General features: G+C 39.1%; 1 protein-coding gene across 4 annotated transcripts in view; it reads left to right on the top strand.

Moving 5' to 3' along the window:
- Window positions 1–21,736, top strand: part of LOC106085042 (calcium-transporting ATPase type 2C member 1) — a 661,371-nt gene that overhangs the window by 563,993 nt on the left and 75,642 nt on the right. For all 4 annotated transcript variants that reach the window (XM_059370779.1, XM_013249052.2, XM_013249050.2 and 1 more), the window contains one exon: window positions 10,904–12,617. In XM_059370779.1, coding sequence (XP_059226762.1) covers window positions 10,904–12,617 — 1,714 coding nt within the window. The remainder of the gene's footprint in view (window positions 1–10,903; window positions 12,618–21,736) is intronic.

The raw sequence follows: 21,736 nt of genomic DNA, 5'->3' as shown, positions 1-21,736 counted from the left end.
ACTAAAAAAATGGGGCTTAAATGCGATGAAACCTGGGTTTTTAAATATTATACAGCAATTTATTTAAAACTCAAACTTTTTCTTTGGATTTAGTTTTTAGATTTTAAGGCATGGCCCAGACATGTTTATATACAACGAAATGGTTTTAGATTGGGAGTTGAATAGTTGAATCTTTAAATTCTCAAATTAGGAAAGTAAAGTTTTGCCAAAATTATATTTCTATCGAAAAAAAAGGCCTCGGGCCCTTTCCACCGCCCCATTGATTTTGTCTAAAGAAAACGTTTAAATTTAATATTTTTATAAACAACAAGTAAGAGCGTGCTAAGTTCTATGCGCGGTATCTTTTTTTAGACAAACATAGAATATTGAATAAGAACTGTTATCCTATTGGAGCTACATCAAGTTATAGTCCGATTCGGACCATAATTGAATGCTGATTGACATTGTAGAAGTCATTGTGTAATATTTCAGTTCATTCGGATAAGAATTGCGCCTTGTAAGGGCTCAAGAAGTAAAAACGGGAGATAGGTTTATATGGGAGCTGTATCAAGCTATTGATCGATTCAGACCATACTAGTCACATATGTTGAAGGTCATGAGAGAAGACCTTGTACAAAATTTCAGCCAAATCGGATGAGAATTGCGCACTCTACAGGTTCAAGATCCCAGATCGGTTTATATGGCAGCTATATCAGGTTCTTTATCGATTTACGCCATACTTTTATATGACAGCTATACCAGATTATGAACCGATTTGAATCATACTTCGCATAGTTGTTGAAAGTAATACCAAAACACTAGGTTAAATTTTTTTTTAGTTAAATCGGACGATCATTGCGTCCTTTAGAGGCTCAAGAAGTCAAGACCCAAGATCGGTTTATATGACAGCTATACCAGATTATGAACCGATTTGAACCATACTTGGCACAATTGTTGGATATCATAACAAAATACGTCGTGCAAAATTTCATTCCAATCGGATAAGATTTGCGCCTTCTAGAGGTTCAAGAAGTCAAGACCCAAGATCGGTTTATATGGCAGCGATATCAGGTTATGGACCGATTTAAACCATACTTGGCACAATTGTTGAATATCATACCAAAACACGTCGTGCAAAATTTCATTCAAATCGGATAAGAATTGCGACCTCTAGAGGCTCAAGAAGTCAAGACCCAAGATCGGTTTATATGGCAGCTATATCAGGTTATGGACCGATTTGAACCATACTTGTCACAATTGTTGGATATCATAACAAAATACGTCGTGCAAAATTTCATTCAAATCGGATAAGATTTGCGCACTCTAGAGGCTCAAGAAGTCATGACCCAAGATCGGTTTATATGGCAGCTATATCAAAACATGGACCGATATGGCCCATTTACAATACCAACCGACCTACACTAATAAGAAGTATTTGTGCAAAATTTCAAGCGGCTAGCTCTACGCCTTCGGAAGTTAGCGTGCTTTCGACAGACAGACGGACGGACGGACGGACGTGGCTAGATCGATATAAAATTTCGCGACGATCAAGAATATATATACTTTATGGGGTCTCAGACGAATATTTCGAGTAGTTACAAACAGAATGACGAAATTAGTATACCCCGCATCCTATGGTGGAGGGTATACAAAAAAATACAATACAATTTGTTGTAAAGATTTTTGATTTTTAGGATATAAAAAACCAGTAAGGAGGGGCAAAAGTCGGCCGGTGTATAATACCCTACACCTGCCCTTCAAGTACAATGTGCGAGCTATATCCCATTCTGAATCAATTTTCATGGACCTCGGCGGATGTTTTCAGATGGGTTATAAAACAACCCTTATCAAATTTAGAGCAAATATGTTCAAACTGTGAAAGGTTGACAAATGACAACATTATTGCAAATTACCCAAAATCGGACGAACACATATGTGACAGCTATATCTAAATCTGAACCGATTTGGAACACACCTCTCAGATATTGTGGTAGTTGATGAAGGAAGTGTTGTGCAAAGTTTTGGCAAAATTGCTCAATAAATGCGCTTGCAGTGGCTCTAGAAGTGAAAATCGGGAGACATACATATATAGCAGCTATATCTAAATCTGAACCGATCGTTCCTAACAAATTTCAAGGAAATCGGTTAACAAATGACAATTTTATTTCATTACTACTGCAAATCGGACGAACATATATATGGGAGCTATATCTAAATCTGAACCGATTTCGAGCAACCTTCTCAGATATTGTGGTAGTCCTCGGGGGAAAGCGCTATATGAAATTTTGGGAAGATTGGTTAATAAATGCGACTGCAGTGACCATAAAAGCGAAAATCGGGCGATATATATGTATGGCAGCTTAATCTAAATCTGAACCGATTTGTATGAACTTCACAAATAATGTCGAAAATCATAACGAAATTCTTCCTGCAAATCGGACGAACATATATATGGGAGCTATATCTAAATCCGAACCGATTTTGAGAACACTTTATAGATATTATAAAAGTCGTCGAGGAAAGCATTGTATAAAGTTTTGGCAAGATTGGTCAATAAATGCGCTTACAGTGGCTCTAGGAGTGTTCTAAATCTGGACCGATTTCTATGAAATTCACCAGTACTGTTGAGAGTTAAGAGAAAATCATTCGTACCAAATTTCAAGAGAATCGATTAACAAATGACTATTTTATTGCATTATTATAGCAAATCGGACGAACATATATATGGGAGCTATATCCAAATCTAAACCGATTTTTTCCAATTTAAATAGGCTTCGTCTCTAGACCGAAAAACTTGTCTGTACTTTGTATACAAATTAACATGGACAGCCAGACGGACATAGCTAAATCGAATGAGAACGTGATTCTGAGTCAATCAGTATACTTATCAATGGATCTTTCTCTCTTCCTTCTGGGCGTTACAAACAAATGGACTAAGTTATAATACCCTCTACCAAAGTAGTGGTGTAGCGTATAATTACCGACAAGCCAATTTTCTCCCAAAACACGACGGGAAAAATTGTTGTATCTGGTTTCAGTCGTCCACTTTACGCCAATACAAATTTTCATTACGATACCTTTTTCCTAACTCAAGCTATTGGGTTGCCCAAAAAGTAATTGCGGATTTTTCATATAGTCGGCGTTGACAAATTTTTTCACAGCTTGTGACTCTGTAATTGCATTCTTTCTTCTGTCAGTTATCAGCTGTTACTTTATTTGATTAAAGTTCATTCTAAGTTTTATTAAAAATGCATTTACTTTATTTTAAAAAATCCGCAATTACTTTTTGGGCAACCCAATAGAATTTTTCTAAGACAGCTCTATTCTTGGGTATTTTTCGTCGTTAATGGTTTTTCTTTTCATTTTTTTCAAAAGAGACATATTTTGTGATTGTTTTCAAAGAAAAGTTATTAAAAGTTTTTTTAAGACAAAATCTTCATGGAATTTTCTTGCAAAATTTTTTTTTTGTTCCGAAAGACAAATATTTGATAAACATTTTTCGAAGACTTAATTCTAAATGAATTTTCTCTTAATTCTCGTTTTACTATTTTCATTGAAATTATTTAAACAGCGTTTTTTAATGAAATATTTTGCTTTTTAGTCTGAAAAGCTTTTCCAAAGAATAATTGCAAATATTGACCATGAACATTCCACTAAGGAACAGAGGCAAACTTCTCACATATCATTGAGTGCAGTCCGATTCAAGTTGAAGGCCAATGATAAGGGGCCTCCTTTTTATAGGCGCCTTGTTGCCATAGTGCAACACCTCTTTTGGAGAGAAGTTATTACATGCCATAGTACCTGATACCTGATTGTTTCGCCAGGATTCCAATCCAGGCGGTCAGCGTCATAGGCGGACATGCTATCATTTATTTGAGCCCCATTTTACCATTGGCCTCAAAATAGGATATCAAATTCGTTTTGTTAATCTCAAATACCTTTCATTTAAAACCCTTATTGCAAAAGTCAGTAAAATGTCCGATTTGGGATAAGGGCTAAAAATTATCAATATCGAGTTCCACTCTCTTTAGACCCAAATTATCATGGTGAGCAAATACGTCCTATTTGGGGGTTCTTATGGAGTTGGGACGTCCCCTAGGCAGTTGATATCGGACTCCCAAATACCCTTCATTTGAGCCCCATATTTCCATAGTCGGCAAACATGACCTGTTTGGGAGATAGGGCCGCTCTTCTTGTGACTTGGCCTTGAAAATATATTTCAGATTCTAAAAACGCCCTTATTGAGGCCGATATTTGGAATGGTTAGCAAATTCGTCATAAATGGGTGTTGTTATGGCCCCAAAGACATTTTTCCCGAATATTGCTATGGTCGTAAATTTGGGATATCAGATTCGTATTCTACACTCAAATACTTTTTATTTAAGCCCCATATTACCATGATCAGTAAATAATTCCTGTTTGGGTGGTGTTATGGGGAAGGGCTGGACTGTCAGAAACTTGGTCCCACATTTGGATTTGAGATACGTATTCTACTCGCAAATACCTTTCATTTGAGTCCCATATTGCCATGGTGGGTAAATATGTCCGATTTAGGGGTGGTCCCCCAAACAATTGGTCCGACAATTCGATATCAAATACGTTTTCTAATCTTAAATACCTTTCATTTGAGTCCCATATTGTCGTGATTGGTCTAAATATATACTTGGTTGGTTTTAGGGGTAGGGCGGCCCCCCTAGGTACCCCATTCGAAATTTTTTAGCCGTTTTTGAGTCAATAAGAAACACACCAACAAACATACACTCAAACAAACAAACAATCACAAATTCATTTTTATACCCACCACTTAAGGATGGGGGTATATTCATTTTGTCATTCCGTTTGCAACACATCGAAATATCCATTTCCGACCCTATAAAGTATATATATTCTTGATCAGCGTAAAAATCTAAGACGATCTAGACATGTCCGTCCGTCTGTCCGTCTGTCTGTTGAAATCACGCTATAGTCTTCAAAAATAGAGATATTGAGCTGAAACTTTGCACAAATTCTTTTTTGTCCGTAAGCAGGTTAAGTTCGAAGATGGACTATATCGGACTATATCTTGATAGAGCCCCCATATAGACCGATCCTCCGATTTAGGGTCTTAGGCCCATTAAAGCCACATTTATTATCCGATATTGTTGAAATTTGAGGCAATGAGTTGTGTTAGGCCCTTCGACATCCTTCGTCAATTTGGCTCAGATCGGTCCAGATTTGGACATAGCTGCCATACAGACCGATCCTTCGATTTAGGGTCTAAGGCCCATAAAAGCCACATTCATTATACGATTTTGCTGAAATTTGGGACAGTGAGTTATGTTAGGCCCCTCGACATCCTTCATCAATATGCCCTAGATCGGTTCAGATTTCTATATAGCTGCTATATAGACCGATCCTCCGATTTAGGGTCTTGGGCTCATAAAGGCCACATTTATTATCCGATTTTGCTGAAATTTGGGACAGTGAGTTGTGTTAGACCCCTCGACATCCTTTGTTAATTTGGCCCAGATCGGTCCAGATTTGGATATAGCTGCCATATAGACCGATCCTATGATTTTGGGTCAAAGGCCCATAAAAGCCACATTTATTATCATATTTTGCTGAAATTTGGGACAGTGAGTTGTGATAAGCCCTTCGACATCCTTCGTCAATTTGACCCAGATCAGTCCAGATTTGGATATAGATGCCATAGAGACCGATCCCCTGATTTAGGGTTTTAGGCCTATAAAAGCCATATTTATTACACGATTTTGTTGAAATTTGGGACAGTGAGTAGAGTTAGGCCCTTCGACATCCCTTGTGAATGTGGCTCAGATCGGTCCAGATTTGGATGTAGCTGCCGTATAGACCGATCTCTCGATTAAAAGTTTTGAGCCCATAAAAGGCGCATTTATTGTCCGATGTGGCCGAAATTGGGGACAGTGGGTTAAATTAAGCCCCTCGACATACTTCTGCAATATGGCACAGATCGGTTCAGATTTGGATATAGGTGCCATATAGCCCGATCTCTCGATCTAAGGTTTTGGGGTCATAAAAGGCGCTTTTATTGTCCGATGACGCCGAAATTTGGGACGGTGAGTAGTGTTAGGCCCTTCGACATCCTTTTTAAATTTGATCCAGATCCGTCCAGATCTGCCATATAGACCGATATCCCGATTTATAGTCTTGGGCCCATAAAGTCGCATTTATAATCCGATTTCACTTAAATTTTACACAGTGACTTATGCTAAGCATTTCGACATCCGTTTAGTACATGGTTCAAATCGGTTTAATTTTAGATATATCTACTTAAGAGACCAACATTATGTTATACGCAATTGAAAAATTACTTGTACTTATAAGTATTTGGTCCAAATCGGAACATATTTCGATATAGCTGCTATGGGGCATGAGGTATGCATTTTTCACCGGATTTTGACGAAAGGTGTTTTACAAATATACCCGAGGTGGTGGGTATCCAAAGAAGTTTGGTATCTTCTGTTAAACCAGCAAAAATTAAAGCTTCTAGGAGAGACTGGTTTACATGGGAGCTACAATATATCAGCTTATATACTGATTTTGCTCGTACTAGGCACAGTTGTTGGTAATCATAACAAAACACTACTTGTAAAATGTTAGCCAAATCGAACAAAAATTGCGGCTTGTAAGGACTCAAGAAGTCAAATCGGGAGATTGGTTTATATGGGAGCTATATCAGGTTATAAACCGATTTGGACCGTACTTAGCACAGTTGTCGAAAGTCATTACAGAACTCTACGTGCAAAATTTCACCCAAATCGGACAAAAATTGCGGCTTGTAAGAGCTCAAGAACTAAAATCGCTATCGTGATAGTGGTCGAACGTCTAGATCGACTTTATGGGGTCTTCGATGAACATTTCGAGATGTTACAAACGGAATGACAAGATTAGTATACCCCCATCCTATGGTGGTGGGTATACAAAGGGGAAATTCAACTATTTTATAATCGAAAAAGTAAAAACGTGCTAAGTTCGGCCGGGCCGAATCTTATATACCCTCCACCATGGATCGCATTTGTCGAGTACTTTTCCCGGCATCTCTTCTTAGGCAAAAAAAGGATATAGAAAATGATTTGCTCTGCTATTAGAGCGATATCAAGATATGGACCGGTTCGGACCACAATTAAATAATATGTTGGAGACCTGTTTAAAATGTCAGCCAATTCGAATAAGAATTGCGCTCTTTGGGGGCTCAAGAAGTAAAATAGAGAGATCGATTTATATGGGAGCTGTATCAGGTTAAAGACCGATTCAGACCATAATAAAAACGTATGTTGATGGTCATGAGAGGATACGTCGTTCAAAATTGCATGCAAATCGGACAATAATTGCGACCTCTAGAGGCTCAAGAAGTCAAAATCCCAGATCGGTTTATATGGCACCTGTGTAGGGTTATAAACCGATTTGAACCTTTTTTGGTACAGTTGTTGAAAGTCATAATAAAATACGTCATGCAAAATTTCAGCCAAATCGGATTGGATTGCGCCCTGTAGAAGCGCAAGAAGTCAAGTCCCCAGATCGGTTTATATGACAGCTATATCAGGTTATTGACCCATTTGAACCATACTAGGCACAATTGTTGGATATCATAACAAAATACTTCGTCCAAAATTTCATTTCAATCTGATAAGAATTGCGCCCTCTAGTGGCTCAAGAAGTCAAGATCCCAGATCGGTTTATATGGCAGCTATATCAGGTTATAAACCGATTTGAATCTTTTTTGGTACAGTTGTTGAAAGTCATAATAAAATACGTCATGCAAAATTTCAGCCAAATCGGATAGGATTGCGCCCTCTAAAAGCGCAAGAAGTCAAGTCCCCAGATCGGTTTATATGACAGCTATATCAGGTTATTGACCCATTTGAACCATACTAGGCACAATTGTTGGATATCATAACAAAGTACTTTGTCCAAAATTTCATTTCAATCTGATAAGAATTGCGCCCTCTAGTGGCTCAAGAAGTCAAGATTCAATAATTGCGACCTCTAGAGGCTCAAGAAGTCAAGATCCCAGATCGGTTTATATGGCAGCTACATCAGGTTATAAACCGATTTGAACCTTATTTGGCACAGTTGTTGGATATCATAACAAAATACTTCGTGCAAAATTTCACTGAAATCGGATAAGAATTGCGTCCTCTAGTGGCTCAAGAAGTCAAGATTCAAGATCGTTTTATATGGCAGCTATATCATGTTATTGACCGATTTGAATCTAAAATCCGCAATTACTTTTTGGGCAACCCAATAAAATACCACGACGATCAAGAGTATATATACTTTGTGGGGTCTCAGTCGAATATTTCGAGTAGTTATAAACAGAATGACGAAATTAGTATACCCCCATCCTATGGTGGAGGGTTTAAAAAGGTCGAAAAGCCCAAGGAGGCGACTATCTGCCCTCAATATCAAGAATGACCGCCATCGTGTGCACCCTCTGTTGGTGAAACCTCTCGACCTCTTGTACCACTTCATTTAGAGCCACTGAACTTCTCTTGAGATATGCGTGTTGTGCCGCACGTAAAATTCTCCGTTGTCAGTCTCTCCCTCACCTTCAGGTCTGTTAGTATGCCCAGCGTTTAGGTAAAAAATAAACCACCTTGTATTGTTGTTTTTTTCCCGACTTGAGGATAAAGATTATCCTGACCTCCCTCCATGCCCTTGGTATGTAGGATATCTTCGGCCTGAAAATTCCTTTCAGCCATGACAGCGTTACCCCCAAGGGACTCTTGCAGCAGCGTCTGGATGATTCCGTCCGATCGGCCGGATCCTGACGTTCATTGTCAGTACGAGAAGCTCAGCAGGAGTAATGGTATCCTTCGTCGCGGTAAATCAGCTATATCGAGTGGAGAATCTTATTGAGAAGTCAGGCGACATCGGCTGAATGCTTAGTGTCTATGATACTCGATACGTTAATGCGAGATATTGGATCATTCAAATAAACTATGGTCGTGACGTTGCCGCGGCGATAGGTCCCGTGGACCGTAACGAACTTGCTCTCCTTGGAGTTTGACTTAAAACGCTAGCTATACATTCGGAAATATGGCTACAGTAACAACATATCTTCTTCTCGTCAACTATGCCACCAATAAGATCTTCCGTGGACCCAGCCGCTGTGGGTGTTACGACGCATTGATCATCGTTCTCTTCCTGGCTGCTTGGAAAATGTGCCCCTATTAGTAGTTCCACCGTCGCCTGGTTGCTCTAGGCGCGAGTTCCGTCTTCTCTCCTAAGAGAGCTTGGCGATATTCGTCCCGCCCTCTGCCATGTTCTTCCTCATCTTTTTGTTTAAGAACCTCTTACTTTCCTTCTTGAGTGCCTTTAATTCCATTGTGCCCCTATTAGTAGTTTCACCGGCGCCTGGTTGCTCTAGGCGTGAGTTCCGTCTTCTCTCCTAAGAGAGCTTGAACCTGTCCGGAGCTTGACGATATTTGTCCCAGCCCTCTGCCATGTTCTTCCTCATCTTTTTGTTTAAGAACCTCTTACTTTCCTTCTTGAGTGCCTTTAATTCCATTGTCCACCATTATCGCTTCGTCTTGCGCGGCAGCCTTCCGAAAGGCCTGATTTGGCAACTCCGTAATAAGATTCACTGCAGATTTCGGTTCACTTGCGTCCGATATAGGTCCCACAGGGTACCAAAGCCGCTGAACCCATCCCAGTTTGTTTAACTCGAATTCCTGTACGGCTTCCTTCCTTATCTCTCGTGATAAACCTGAAAACCTTGTAGTGCTTCGAAAAAGAGCCCTGTCTGGAGATATTCTAGTCTGAGACTTCAACTCAAGGGCTGTTTTTTACAAGCGACACGTCCATAATTTGTTCCCTGATCCGGTTGTAGAACGTTGGAGTGTTTCCCCTGTTGCAGATGTCCATGTTCATGGACAAAATGTAACCAAAAAGTGACTCACATCTTGCTACCCCGCAGATCGTGGTGTGCGTTGACGTCCCCTTAAAGTATATGGTAGTGCCCCTTGACCTTGCACCATTCGTACCATATCTAACGAGGACTTTTCCTCATTGCACAGTAGATACATGGGGTGGTATCCATATGATGTGTCTGACCACTAAAGTGCAACTACTTTAAATCATCATAGCTTTAACGTAATATCACGGTAAGGTTTAGCTCGCTACTTGCTGCAACACAGCTCCAACCTTTAATCGGAGGACAGTTTAGTTTGTGATTGCGTGATGTGAGTGCCCGTAACCACGATTACAGCACATACCCCTTAACACCAATTTTACGTGATGTAAGCTGTAATTGATCTCTGCTTGCGAGGAATTCAGGAGTGCCAAACATTTCCAGGGGTCGTTACCATTTCCAGTTCTCCTTCACTTCCCCTTACGATCGCCCAACCCTTCGATAGAAAATGTTTATGCTCCACACTCGCAACGTTATCCAGCGCTGGATTTTGTGGACCTGGACAGGCTCTATCATCATACAAGACAAAAAGGAGTCAAGGCCACTGATGCAGTAAGAGAGAAAGTTTAAACTTTCTCGTTTCCCAAACCTTATTGGGATTTGTTGCCATCGAATTCTGTGAAGAAGTCATCTCTAGCTTTCCGCTGGCCGCCGATAGAGCTCGGTTAATATTGTCCTCAATTTATCTCTCAGTGGCCAACCGGGTTTCGGGATTGCTTCGGTCCAGGATAGCCACCTGTAGCCTTTATTAAAACTTTTTTGTCTGTAGCATCAGTGTCTCTAAGCCATTTTTTAAAGTCAGTTTAAAGCGCCGCGGTAGCCGAGTTGGTTGCGTGCCCGAATTGCCAGTGCGGAGGAAAGGTTTTATTACAGAGACAGTCATAGCCATCTATGTTTTCATTTAAACTGTATTTTATTATAGAGTTAAAACTCTTATTATCGCCTTCATTAATTGTCTTTTCTCTCTCTCTCTCTCTCTTTTCTTCCTGCCAGACGGGTTCAACATTAACCCCTGAAATGTTACTCACCACAGCAGAAGCCTCTACATTCAGTGCCTCCGAGGTAGCGGGCCGTTTACAAGTCGATGTTCGTTCTGGTCTAAAATGGACCGAGGCCAAGTATCGGGCGAAAATCATTGGCCAAAATGAATTAAATGTCATCGAGGAGGAGCCTACATGGAAGAAATACATAGAACAATTTAAGAATCCCCTTATCCTGCTATTGCTCGGCTCAGCCTTGGTGTCGGTGTGTATGAAACAGTATGACGATGCCGTTAGTATAACGATAGCCATCATTATTGTGGTAACAGTAGCTTTTATTCAAGAATATCGTTCGGAGAAAAGTCTCGAAGAGCTCAAGAAATTGGTACCGCCCGAGTGTCATTGTTTGCGCGAGTCCAGATTGGAAACATTTCTGGCGCGAGAACTGGTGCCAGGCGATGTGGTTCATTTGAATGTGGGAGATCGGGTGCCGGCAGATGTGAGACTCTTCGAAGCCATTGATTTGTCCATTGATGAGTCTAGTTTTACAGGGGAAACCGAACCCTCAAGAAAGTGCACCGATATGCTTTTGAATAGCATGGGCAATAAGGATCACACCAATATGAAGAATATAGCCTTCATGGGCACTTTGGTGCGTTGTGGCAATGGCAAGGGCATTGTGGTGAGCACTGGCGAACGCAGTGAATTTGGTGAGGTCTTCAAAATGATGCAGGCCGAAGAAGCCCCCAAAACCCCTTTGCAGAAGTCCATGGACATTTTGGGAGCCCAGCTGAGTTTCTATTCGTTCCTCATTATTGGAGTCATCATGCTACTGGGTTGGCTACAAGGTAAACCCTTGACGGAAATGTTTAATATCTCTGTCTCTCTGGCAGTGGCTGCCATTCCCGAAGGTTTGCCGATAGTGGTCACTGTCACTCTGGCCCTGGGAGTTATGCGTATGGCCAAACGCAATGCCATTGTCAAAAAGTTGCCCACAGTTGAGACGCTGGGCTGCGTCAATGTCATATGCTCCGACAAGACCGGTACTCTGACGAAAAATGAAATGACCGTCACTGTCATCATCACCTCGGATGGCTATATGGCCGATGTCACGGGAGCCGGCTACAATGACCAGGGTGAAATACACATTCGCAATTGCAATAATGTGGAAATGGCCAAGACCAATATTACCAATCTACTAGAAATTGGAGCTGTGTGCAATAATGCCTACATCCAGAATGGCACCCTGTTGGGCCAGCCCACAGAGGGAGCCCTCATAGCGGCGGCCATGAAGAATGGCATGTACGCCACCGCCGAGAATTATGTTCGAATGCAAGAATACCCCTTCTCCTCGGAGCAAAAGATGATGGCCGTCAAGTGCATACACAAATACAACAATAACAAGGAGGAAATCTACTTTGCCAAGGGCGCCCTCGATATGCTCCTGCCTCAGTGCACCAAATATAAATTTGGCTCACAAACGATGCCATTGACAAAACAGAATGAGGCGGAATTCTTAGCGGAAGCTTATGAAATTGGTCGTAAAGGATTGCGGGTTTTGGCATTGGCCAAAGGCAAAAATCTTCAAGATCTGGTCTACTGCGGCTTAGTTGGCATCACAGATCCCCCGCGACCCCTGGTGAGGGAATCAATTGAGTTGCTCATGCAAAGTGGCGTGCGAGTGAAAATGGTGACGGGCGATGCTCAAGAGACAGCAATGGCAATTGGTAAGTCCCATAGCATTATGATGTTGATGATGAATAGTGTATTACTTTCCAAACGAATGATTTGGGATTAAATTATGGAGTGCAATTAAGGTGAAGAGATGCCAGAAATGGGCGATTAAAAAATGTTCATTCAACTTGATTGGGATGTTAATGGCAAAGGATAAGGGAGAACATTTTATAATTTTATACCAGTATACGCCTTGGGGGTTTATGTTGCTGTTTTTTTAATGGTAGACCAATATTTTTTTAATTTCATTGCTTCTAAAATCACAAAATTGTCATACTAAGGCGTAAATTTGCCGTCGTCAACATCTTCTACAGGAAAAGAAACATGTGCATTTTTAGACAGTATTCTGATTTTTTATTTTTTATGGGGGTATACTAATTTCGTCATTCCGTTTGTAACACCTCAAAATATTCCTCTAAAACCCAACAAAGTATATACATTCTTGATCGTCATGACATTTTAAGTCGTTGTAGCCATGTCCGTCCGTCTGTCGAAAGCACGCTATCTTTCGAAGGAGTACAGCAAGGTGTCGAAATTTGCCCAAATTCTTCTTATTAGTGTAGGTCGGTTGGTATTATAAATGGGCCAAATCGGGTCATGTTTTGATATAGCTGCCATATGGATCGATCGGCCGACATAAAGGTATAAAGCTCATAAAAGACGAATTTGTTATCCGATTTCGCTGGAATTCAAGTCATTGAGTTGTTTTTAGATTGCCGGCATCCTACCAAAATATGGTCCAGATCAGACATATTTAGATATAGCTGGCATATATACCGATCTGCCGATTTAGGGTCTCAAGCTCGATTTCGCTGAAAACTAGAACAGACAGTTGGACTAGACTTCCTGTTGTTTGAGCCGGAAATGATGTAGATTAATGTTCGACCCTGCAAAGTATATTTATTCTTGACCGTCATAAAATTCAAGACGATTTAATTTTGTCCGTGTGTCTGTCTGCCCGTGTGTCTGTCTCGTATTTCTTCTATACGCAGGCTAAGTTCTTGAATGGGCCAAATCAGACTATATTTGGGGATTTTGGGCCTTAACCCCGTTAAAGCCGCATTTTTTGTCTGATTTCGGTGAAATTTGGAACAGGAAACAGTACCCCGATATTCCAACCGAATATGCCTCATATCGGACCGGGTCTTAAGCCCGCAACAAGCGTACTTATTATCCAATTTCTATAAAATAAGAAACTGTGAGTTGTTTTAAGCCTCCCTACATCCGACTCAAATATGGTTCAGATGGGATCATATTTAGATATAGCTGTCATGTAGACGGATCTGTCGACTAAGGGTCTTAAGCTCATACCAGCCGCAATTATTATCCGATTTCGCCGAAATTGGAAATAGTGTGTTGATTAAAGCCTCCCGACATCCTAGTCAAATATGGTTTAGATTGGTCTATATTCTGATATAGCTGTCATATAGACGGATCTGCCGACTAAGGGTCTTAAGCTCATACCAGCCGCAATTATTATCCGATTTCGCCGAAATTGGAAATAGTGTGTTGATTAAAGCCTCCCGACATCCTAGTCAAATATGGTTTAGATTGGTCTATATTCTGATATAGCTGTCATATGGACCGATCTGCTGATTTAGGACCTTAAGACCATAAAAGCCGCAACTATTATTCCATTTCGCTGAAACTTGAAATAGTAAGTTTATTCAAGCCTTTGGACATTCGAGTCAAATATGGTTTAGATCAAACTATATTTAGATATAGCTGGCATATAGAGCGATCTGCCGATCTAGAATTTTAAGACCCTTAAAGCCGCTTTTATTACAAGATTTAAAATTTTTCCCTAAAAAGTTCTGAGAAACTTTTTTTTTAATTGTTAAAAAAAAAAATTGAGGAAATGTTTTCCTTAAAATGAACCTAAAATCTTTTTGTTTTTTTGCAACAAATTTTTTGATTTGTTTCTATAAAGAAAATTGTGCAAAGTTTTTTTTTTAATATTTTACATATTTGTTTTTATTTTTTTATAATTTTAGGAAAATTTTATTTTTGAAAATTTTTTCTATTTTTTGAATTTCTATACCCTTTACCATAGGATGGGGATATACTAATTTCGTCATTCCATTTGGTTGGAGACCCAACAAAGTATATATATTCTTGATCTTCTTGACAATCTAAGTCGCTGAGCCATGTCCGTCCGTCCCTCTGTCTGTCCATCCCTGCCAACTTTCGAAGGAATAAAGCTAGACCCTTGGAATTTTGCACAAATACTTCCTATTAATGTTGGTCGGTTGGTATTGTAAATGGGCCATATCGATCCATGTTTTGATATATCTGCCGTATAGGTTTATATGGAGCTGTATCCAAATCTGAACCGATATACCCCCCTTTTGGAAGTATCTTTGCAAAATTTCAAGCGGCTAGCTTTACAGTTTTCGAACAGTTTGAAATCTCAGTTCTGGAAAAAGTTGGGCCATTGATCATCTTTGAAACGTACGTAGTACGAACGAATTTTTATAAGTACATAGTTTAAATTTTTTTGTATAAATTAAAATCAATCTACCCAATATGGCCAATATTGAGCAGCAAACGACCCAAAATAAGAAATATCTGTGCAAAATCTCATGCGGATATCCTCATTCGTTCCGACCGTATTTTGATTTCGTCTACCTATTTCACGAACGGATGGATATGGCTTGGCGTTACCCAGGGATTGCCGCGTGGATGTGGCAATCAAATTTTAGTGCCCTCAGGAGTAAATGTAACGTGGGCTCCCTTTGCACCCACGATGTGATGTCTTGATACTCATCATCATCCTCCTTCTCCTCTTCATCCTAATTTTGAACAAAAATTAAAATTGTGAAAATTGCATAATCTCCTCCTTAATACTTTTCATTTGGTTCTCATATCGCCTAGGGTTGAAAGAGGTCCAAAATCCTCAAGATCCCGTATTTTCGTTTTTTACATTTTATTCGTAATCCACTCGCTCATGCCTTTCATTTGATACCCATATTGCCTTAGTTGGGTATCACCCCCATTCTTTAGTGATACCCACCACTATAGCATTTTTAAGTGCCCAGAGTCGACCCGGGAGTCTCAGTCCGAGTTAAGGAATTTGTCTGAAGTCAGAGTCGAGTCAAAATTGCTCGACTCCGCAGTCCTAAGCCATGTCTACATGGCTGCTATGGGTTCAAAAACGATGAAATTTTCACCGTATTATGACAGGTGGTTAATATATATATGCAAGGTGGTTGGTGTCCAAAGTCGGCTCGGCCTGCCTTTTAACTTGTATATAGAAACTTTTGCAATTTCTTTTCATATTAAAATTTTTTTTTAATACTTGTTCTAACTAAATTTCCCTTGAACAGGGGACACTTCCCTCATATCAATGAGTGCAGTTCGATTAAAGTTTAAGCTCAATGATAAGGGTCCTCCTTTTTTGTGCCGAGTCCGAACGGGGTGCCACAGTGCGACACCTCTTTGGAGAGAATTTTTAACATGGCAGGATACCTCACAAATGTAGCCAGCATGAAAGCCACCGCTGAAAATTATTCTGATGTTCGTGCCGGGGTTTTAGGCCGACCGAGCTGCCACCTTGACTTAAGGTTTGCAACTGCTCCTATCACATTGAACGTCAGAACTTTGGGGGTACAGCGGCAGTGTCCTGTTAGGTCATTATAATTGATCAACTATTTTGAGGTGAGGTGGTCCGCTAGATACATGAGCAGAATAGATTGTCCACAACCTTATATTACTTTGTATTTAACCCTATATTGTCATAACTGGTGTATACAGCCGTTTGGTGGCGGGGCGCCTCACTCCATCTGGCACTTGAGCACAAATTTTAATGACGCACTCCACTTAAAACTATCTATCACTCGTTCCCCATTGTTTTAATGGGGAGGAAAAGCACCACCTAAATTCTTGGACACAAAGTTTAATGTCATATTCGTAATCAGCGACCAAAAACCTTTAATTTGAGGCTCATCTAGCTAGGATCGAATTATATTTCCATTTGAGGGTGGGGCGACCCCTTATTACTTGGACCTCATATTTTATGTCATATTCGTTGTCTAGTCCCAAATACGTTTCATTTGAGTCCCATTATAATATTTACGTCCAATATGTTTTTTTGGGAGAGTTTTTGGGGTTGGACGACCCCTCGCATGCTTCATCCCAATTTCTAATACCATATTCGTATTCTACTCCCCAATAACTTTCATTTCATACCCATATTGTCCCTATCGGTCCACTTTTGATTTTAAGTGGTGTTTTTGGGGTAACGGGGAAGGGTCCGCCCCCTTCCAATATCATCAAACTAAAAAGCTTTTTGCTCTTTCCTGGCCATTTTCGTAATCTACTCAAAAATGCCTTTCATTCGAGTCCCATATTGTCATTATCGTCCAATAAACCTATTTTGAATACCTTTCATTTGAATCCGATATTGTCCCGATCGGTTCACTTTTATTTTGGGGTTGTACTTTTAGGGTAAGGGGGAGGGTCCGCCCCCCAAACAAACAAATATACAAGCAAACAAACACAAATTCATTTTTATATATATAGAAGATATGAGTGACGAACTTTTATTCTCTGTGACTTCCTCTTTAAAACTTCAAAAAGAAACACAAAATGATCTCTATTCTATCCGATTTTATGTATCCGGCATTATCAAGAACCATTTTTCAAAAATAAAATTAAGCATGAAAATAGCCCGCCTTCACCAAATTAGAGTCTATCTATCCTAAATTCCATCTAGACTTCGCTAAATTCGGGGCAAAACTTTTTATTTGTCAAATGCCCCCTCATATGGGAGCCACTATAAAATATTGTTGGATTCGTTCATGGATTGGAATATACTTTTACTATGCCGAGTCGCTTGCTAAATTTTAGACAAATGGGAACAAAAATTTGGATTTCAGAGCAAAAATGCCGAAAATTGTGGGAACGTTAGTATTGGGCCCTACACTTAAAGTTGAACCCATATGGAACACATTCCCATTTAAGATGTCAAGATGTTTAATCACGGACATTAAATACGGGTGCAATGAACAGATGAAGTCCTATAGAGCCCATCCTTGAACGCTTAATGGATAAAATATACATTTGTTCCAATATTCCATAAACATAAAACTATTAAGCTGAATTTTGCGCTTATAAGGATGTAATGCCTAAAATTGTGCTTGGATATAGCACGAATTTTTATTACCTTCTGAATACCGCTGCCGAAGATCATCAAATCGATTCAACCATGTAATTCTATTGCCAAGTTTTACCTTCCGTTTATTCAATTAAAAAAAATGTTTATGGCAACAAGAATAAACCAAAGAGCGATGGATAGTAGCACTTCAGATAAAAGTACCCAAATGCATCTCAGAACCAGTAAGGAAAGGCAAAAGTCGGGCGGTGCCGACTATATAATACCATACACCACCTAGTGCATGCAGTACTTTTTATATGTAGAACTTATCTCGAAATCTAGTCAGACTTTAATTTGGATAACAATTGAAATAGCAATTTAGAACCTTGTAAGATTTTCCTACCATAGGACAACAGATTTGGATTTCCACATCTTTAAAAGGTCATATCGGATAAAAAATTAATGGGAGTTATATCGAAATCTGTGCCAATTTTAATGACACATACTTGGGCGTCAAATAAAAATTGACGTCCCAGTATGTGTCATTAAGATGTGACCAAAATTGTGGTTTTTACTGCCATAAAAGTCCACATCTGATGAAATATACACATTGGAGCTATATCTAAATTTGACAGATTTTAATGAAATTTTTCGCACGTATTGTAAGGTCAATTTAAACGTCTCATGTAAAATTGTGCGAAAATTGTGGATCCTACAGTCTTAAAAGGCCATATCGGATGAATGATATATATCTAAATCTAAACCGATTTTTATGAAATTTTGCACACATATGAAGACGTCAAATAAAGCACCTCATGCTAAATTTTGTAAAAATCGGACCAAACTTGTGGCTTCTACAGCCTTAAAAAGCCAAATTGGATGAAAGATATATATGGGAGCTTTATCTAAATAAATTATTGAGACTTCAGAAAAACGACTCCACACCAAATTTGGTAAAGATCGGACCATTGTGGCTTCTACAGCTTTAATAGTTCAAATCGGATGAAAAATGTATATGGGAACTATATCTAAATCTGAACCGATTTTTATGAAATTTTCCAGATATATTAAGATCAGTAACAAAACAGTCCGTGCCAAATTTTGTGCAGATTGGTTGAAAATTGTAGCTACTACGGCCATTTAAGTGCAAATCGGGCGATACATATATATGGGAGCTATATCTAAATATGAACCGATTTTTATGAAATTTTGCACACATATGGGGACGTCAAATAAAACACCCCATGCCAAATTTTGTAACGATCAAAATCAATAGCGTTTGTCCTTGGGCCAAAAGAGTGACATGTGCGAAATTTCGTGACAAATCGGCCAACAAATACGACCTGCACTTTGATTAAAAATCGATTTTTCCACTTTTTAATCATTGAAAGTCGATTTCGACTTTTTTACACAAAAACCTGACTAATCGATTAGTCGAAAGTCGACTTTGGGATCCCTAGGCGGCCTCCGTTCACATTTTTTCACATTATCTAAAGTTTCTTCTATTTTGGCAAAGAGAATGTAGTCAGAAAATTTTCTGTACAAAATTTTTGACATTTTTTTAACATTGTCCAATATTTTCTATGGAAATTTTTGACAAAAAAAATTTCAGATTTGTTGACAGCAGAAAGTGAAGCGAAGACCACCACTTTTTAGTGTAGCGCATCAATTTAATCCTCGTAAACGGTTAGACGGGATCAAGCGAAATATTGGAAATAAATTTTACAAAAATATCAAAAATTATTGTGTTTTCCTAACCCAAATAGCCGAAACTCTCCGAGCAGTCACATACAAATTGTTCCGATAGAAAATTTGGTCCAATGTTTTCCATTTAAAAATAAATATCTCTATGATATTTTATTCTTTTATTTTCCTTTTACAGCTATATAATTTTTGTGTTTAGTTCTCTATTTTGCACCTCATTAGCATCCTTACCTTATTTGCGGATGCGGTCTTATTTGGTTGATTCCTATTATGACCATTATGTTGGCCCATAATGGCCAAACACATTTTTTTTTTCGCCATGCTAGAAACCCAAATTTTCATTGAGGTTTTATGGTGTTTTTGGAACACCGAAGAGTTTCGCCTAAAAGAAACAAAACAAGAAAGTTCTAGACTAAATAAAACTTTGGCAAATATAAATTTTTGGGGTTTTCATTCAGTGGTAACCTCACATTTTCAGAACACTTGAAACACGTACACTCATCAGACATTCAAATTGTGGAAAAAGACCTGATTCGGAAAAAAGGATTCTTTGCTCTTCAAGCTAACAAGGATGGCTTTTAGTGTAGTAGTATGACTATTATTGGTGCTTTTTCATTCATGAAACTTCCCTTACCGGCTTTGGTGGGTCTGGCGACCACCTTACTCCCCAACGATGCCATTCCTTGAAACTTGTAAAAAAACAAAGATTTATTACTCCCTTGAAATTTGAGCTCAAATATTCAAATAAAATACTTGGCGGTGCTCGAGCTGGAATCCAACCGACACATGTATATCGTTTTACGCTGCACTGCTGCTGCCAACGACGCTACTGGGCAATGTTGTCGGTTGGTCGAAGACCCTTGGAATGCTAAAGTGAACTACTACTATTTGATATGCTGCAACTAATGTTGATCTAAATGATGGCAATGGCATGGTTTCGTGGATGCATGATTTCGTGTGGCCTGTCTTCTCATGGTTTAAAGGGTAGGCAAATGGATTTGGGGCAAGGGAATGATCTGTACGCTGACACTGACTATTCGCCCAATAGGGAGTAGGGATACGAAAAAATTTCGCAAAGGCCAAAGTTGAAAAGTTGCAGGAGTAAATAATTCATTTTATCGAGGAAGCTCTGTTTTCCATCTAAAGGGAGTACTTTTTTCTAACACCTTTGTGTTGGTGGGTTGTTGGGTTGCCCAAAAAGTAATTGCGGATTTTTTAAAAGAAAGTAAATGCATTTTTAATAAAACTTAGAATGAACTTTAATCAAATATACTTTTTTTACACTTTTTTTTCTAAGGCAAGCTAAAAGTAACAGCTGATAACTGACCGAAGAAAGAATGCAATTACAGAGTCACAAGCTGTGAAAAAATTTGTCAACGCCGACTATATGAAAAATCCGCAATTACTTTTTGGGCAATCCAATAGTATCTCTGAAGTTGTATTCTTGTCCCTATGAGAGTGAAAACCAAGAATGTGAATGCAGTATTTTGGAATTAAGAAAGAGTGATAGATGTTCGATTAGGTCAATGGTGGGTTTGATTAAAATATATTTATTTGTGTGCTACATAAAAAGTTACAAAAATTTGAAATATACAACATCCTTGTTGCTTGATGGAATATTCGCGGGGAAATTTGCAAAATAAATTTTAATTTATAAAAAAAAAATGTTTATCACAATTTCATTTCAATAGATTTTTTTTTTTTCAATATTTGGTTTCATTTCATTTCGATAGAATTATTTTTTTCAAAAGCTTGGTTTCTGTAGAAACTGCAATAAATTTTTTTTATAGAAAACAAGCCGCACCGGGCCCGCTTCGCAGCGCCTTCTTTAACACTCTTATACATTTTATTTGAGCCCTATATTGCAATGTTCGATATATAAATCCTGCTTTTGTAGAGTTTTAATATGGGGACATTTCGTTGAAACGCATGGGCCTGTCAGTCCGCAAATGATGCTAAACGTGTGGGTTCAAATGCTGGCGAGAACATAGGAAAAATGTTAAGTGGTTGGCGACATTTGTGAGGTTCTATGGCATGCATAGAAGTCATGTAAAAACTTCTACCCATAGAGGTGTCGCACTGCGGGTCTCGGCTATAAAAAGAAGGTCCATTATCATTGAGCTTAAACCTCAATCGAACAGCCCCTGTTCTTTAATGGGCAAATTTTTGCTCTACTCCCTTCTATCTTTGTGCGGTACTATGCCATGCATAGAAGTCATGTCAAAACTTCTCCCCATAGAGGTGTCGCTCTAGGACTCGACTATAAAAAGGAGGTCCATTATCATTGAGCTTATACTTGAATCGAACAGCACT

Source organism: Stomoxys calcitrans, chromosome 1, assembly GCF_963082655.1.
Source record: "Stomoxys calcitrans chromosome 1, idStoCalc2.1, whole genome shotgun sequence".
Lineage (NCBI taxonomy): Eukaryota > Metazoa > Arthropoda > Insecta > Diptera > Muscidae > Stomoxys > Stomoxys calcitrans.
Note: the sequence above shows the minus strand (reverse complement) of the source record. Positions and strands in the feature narration are given on the sequence as shown.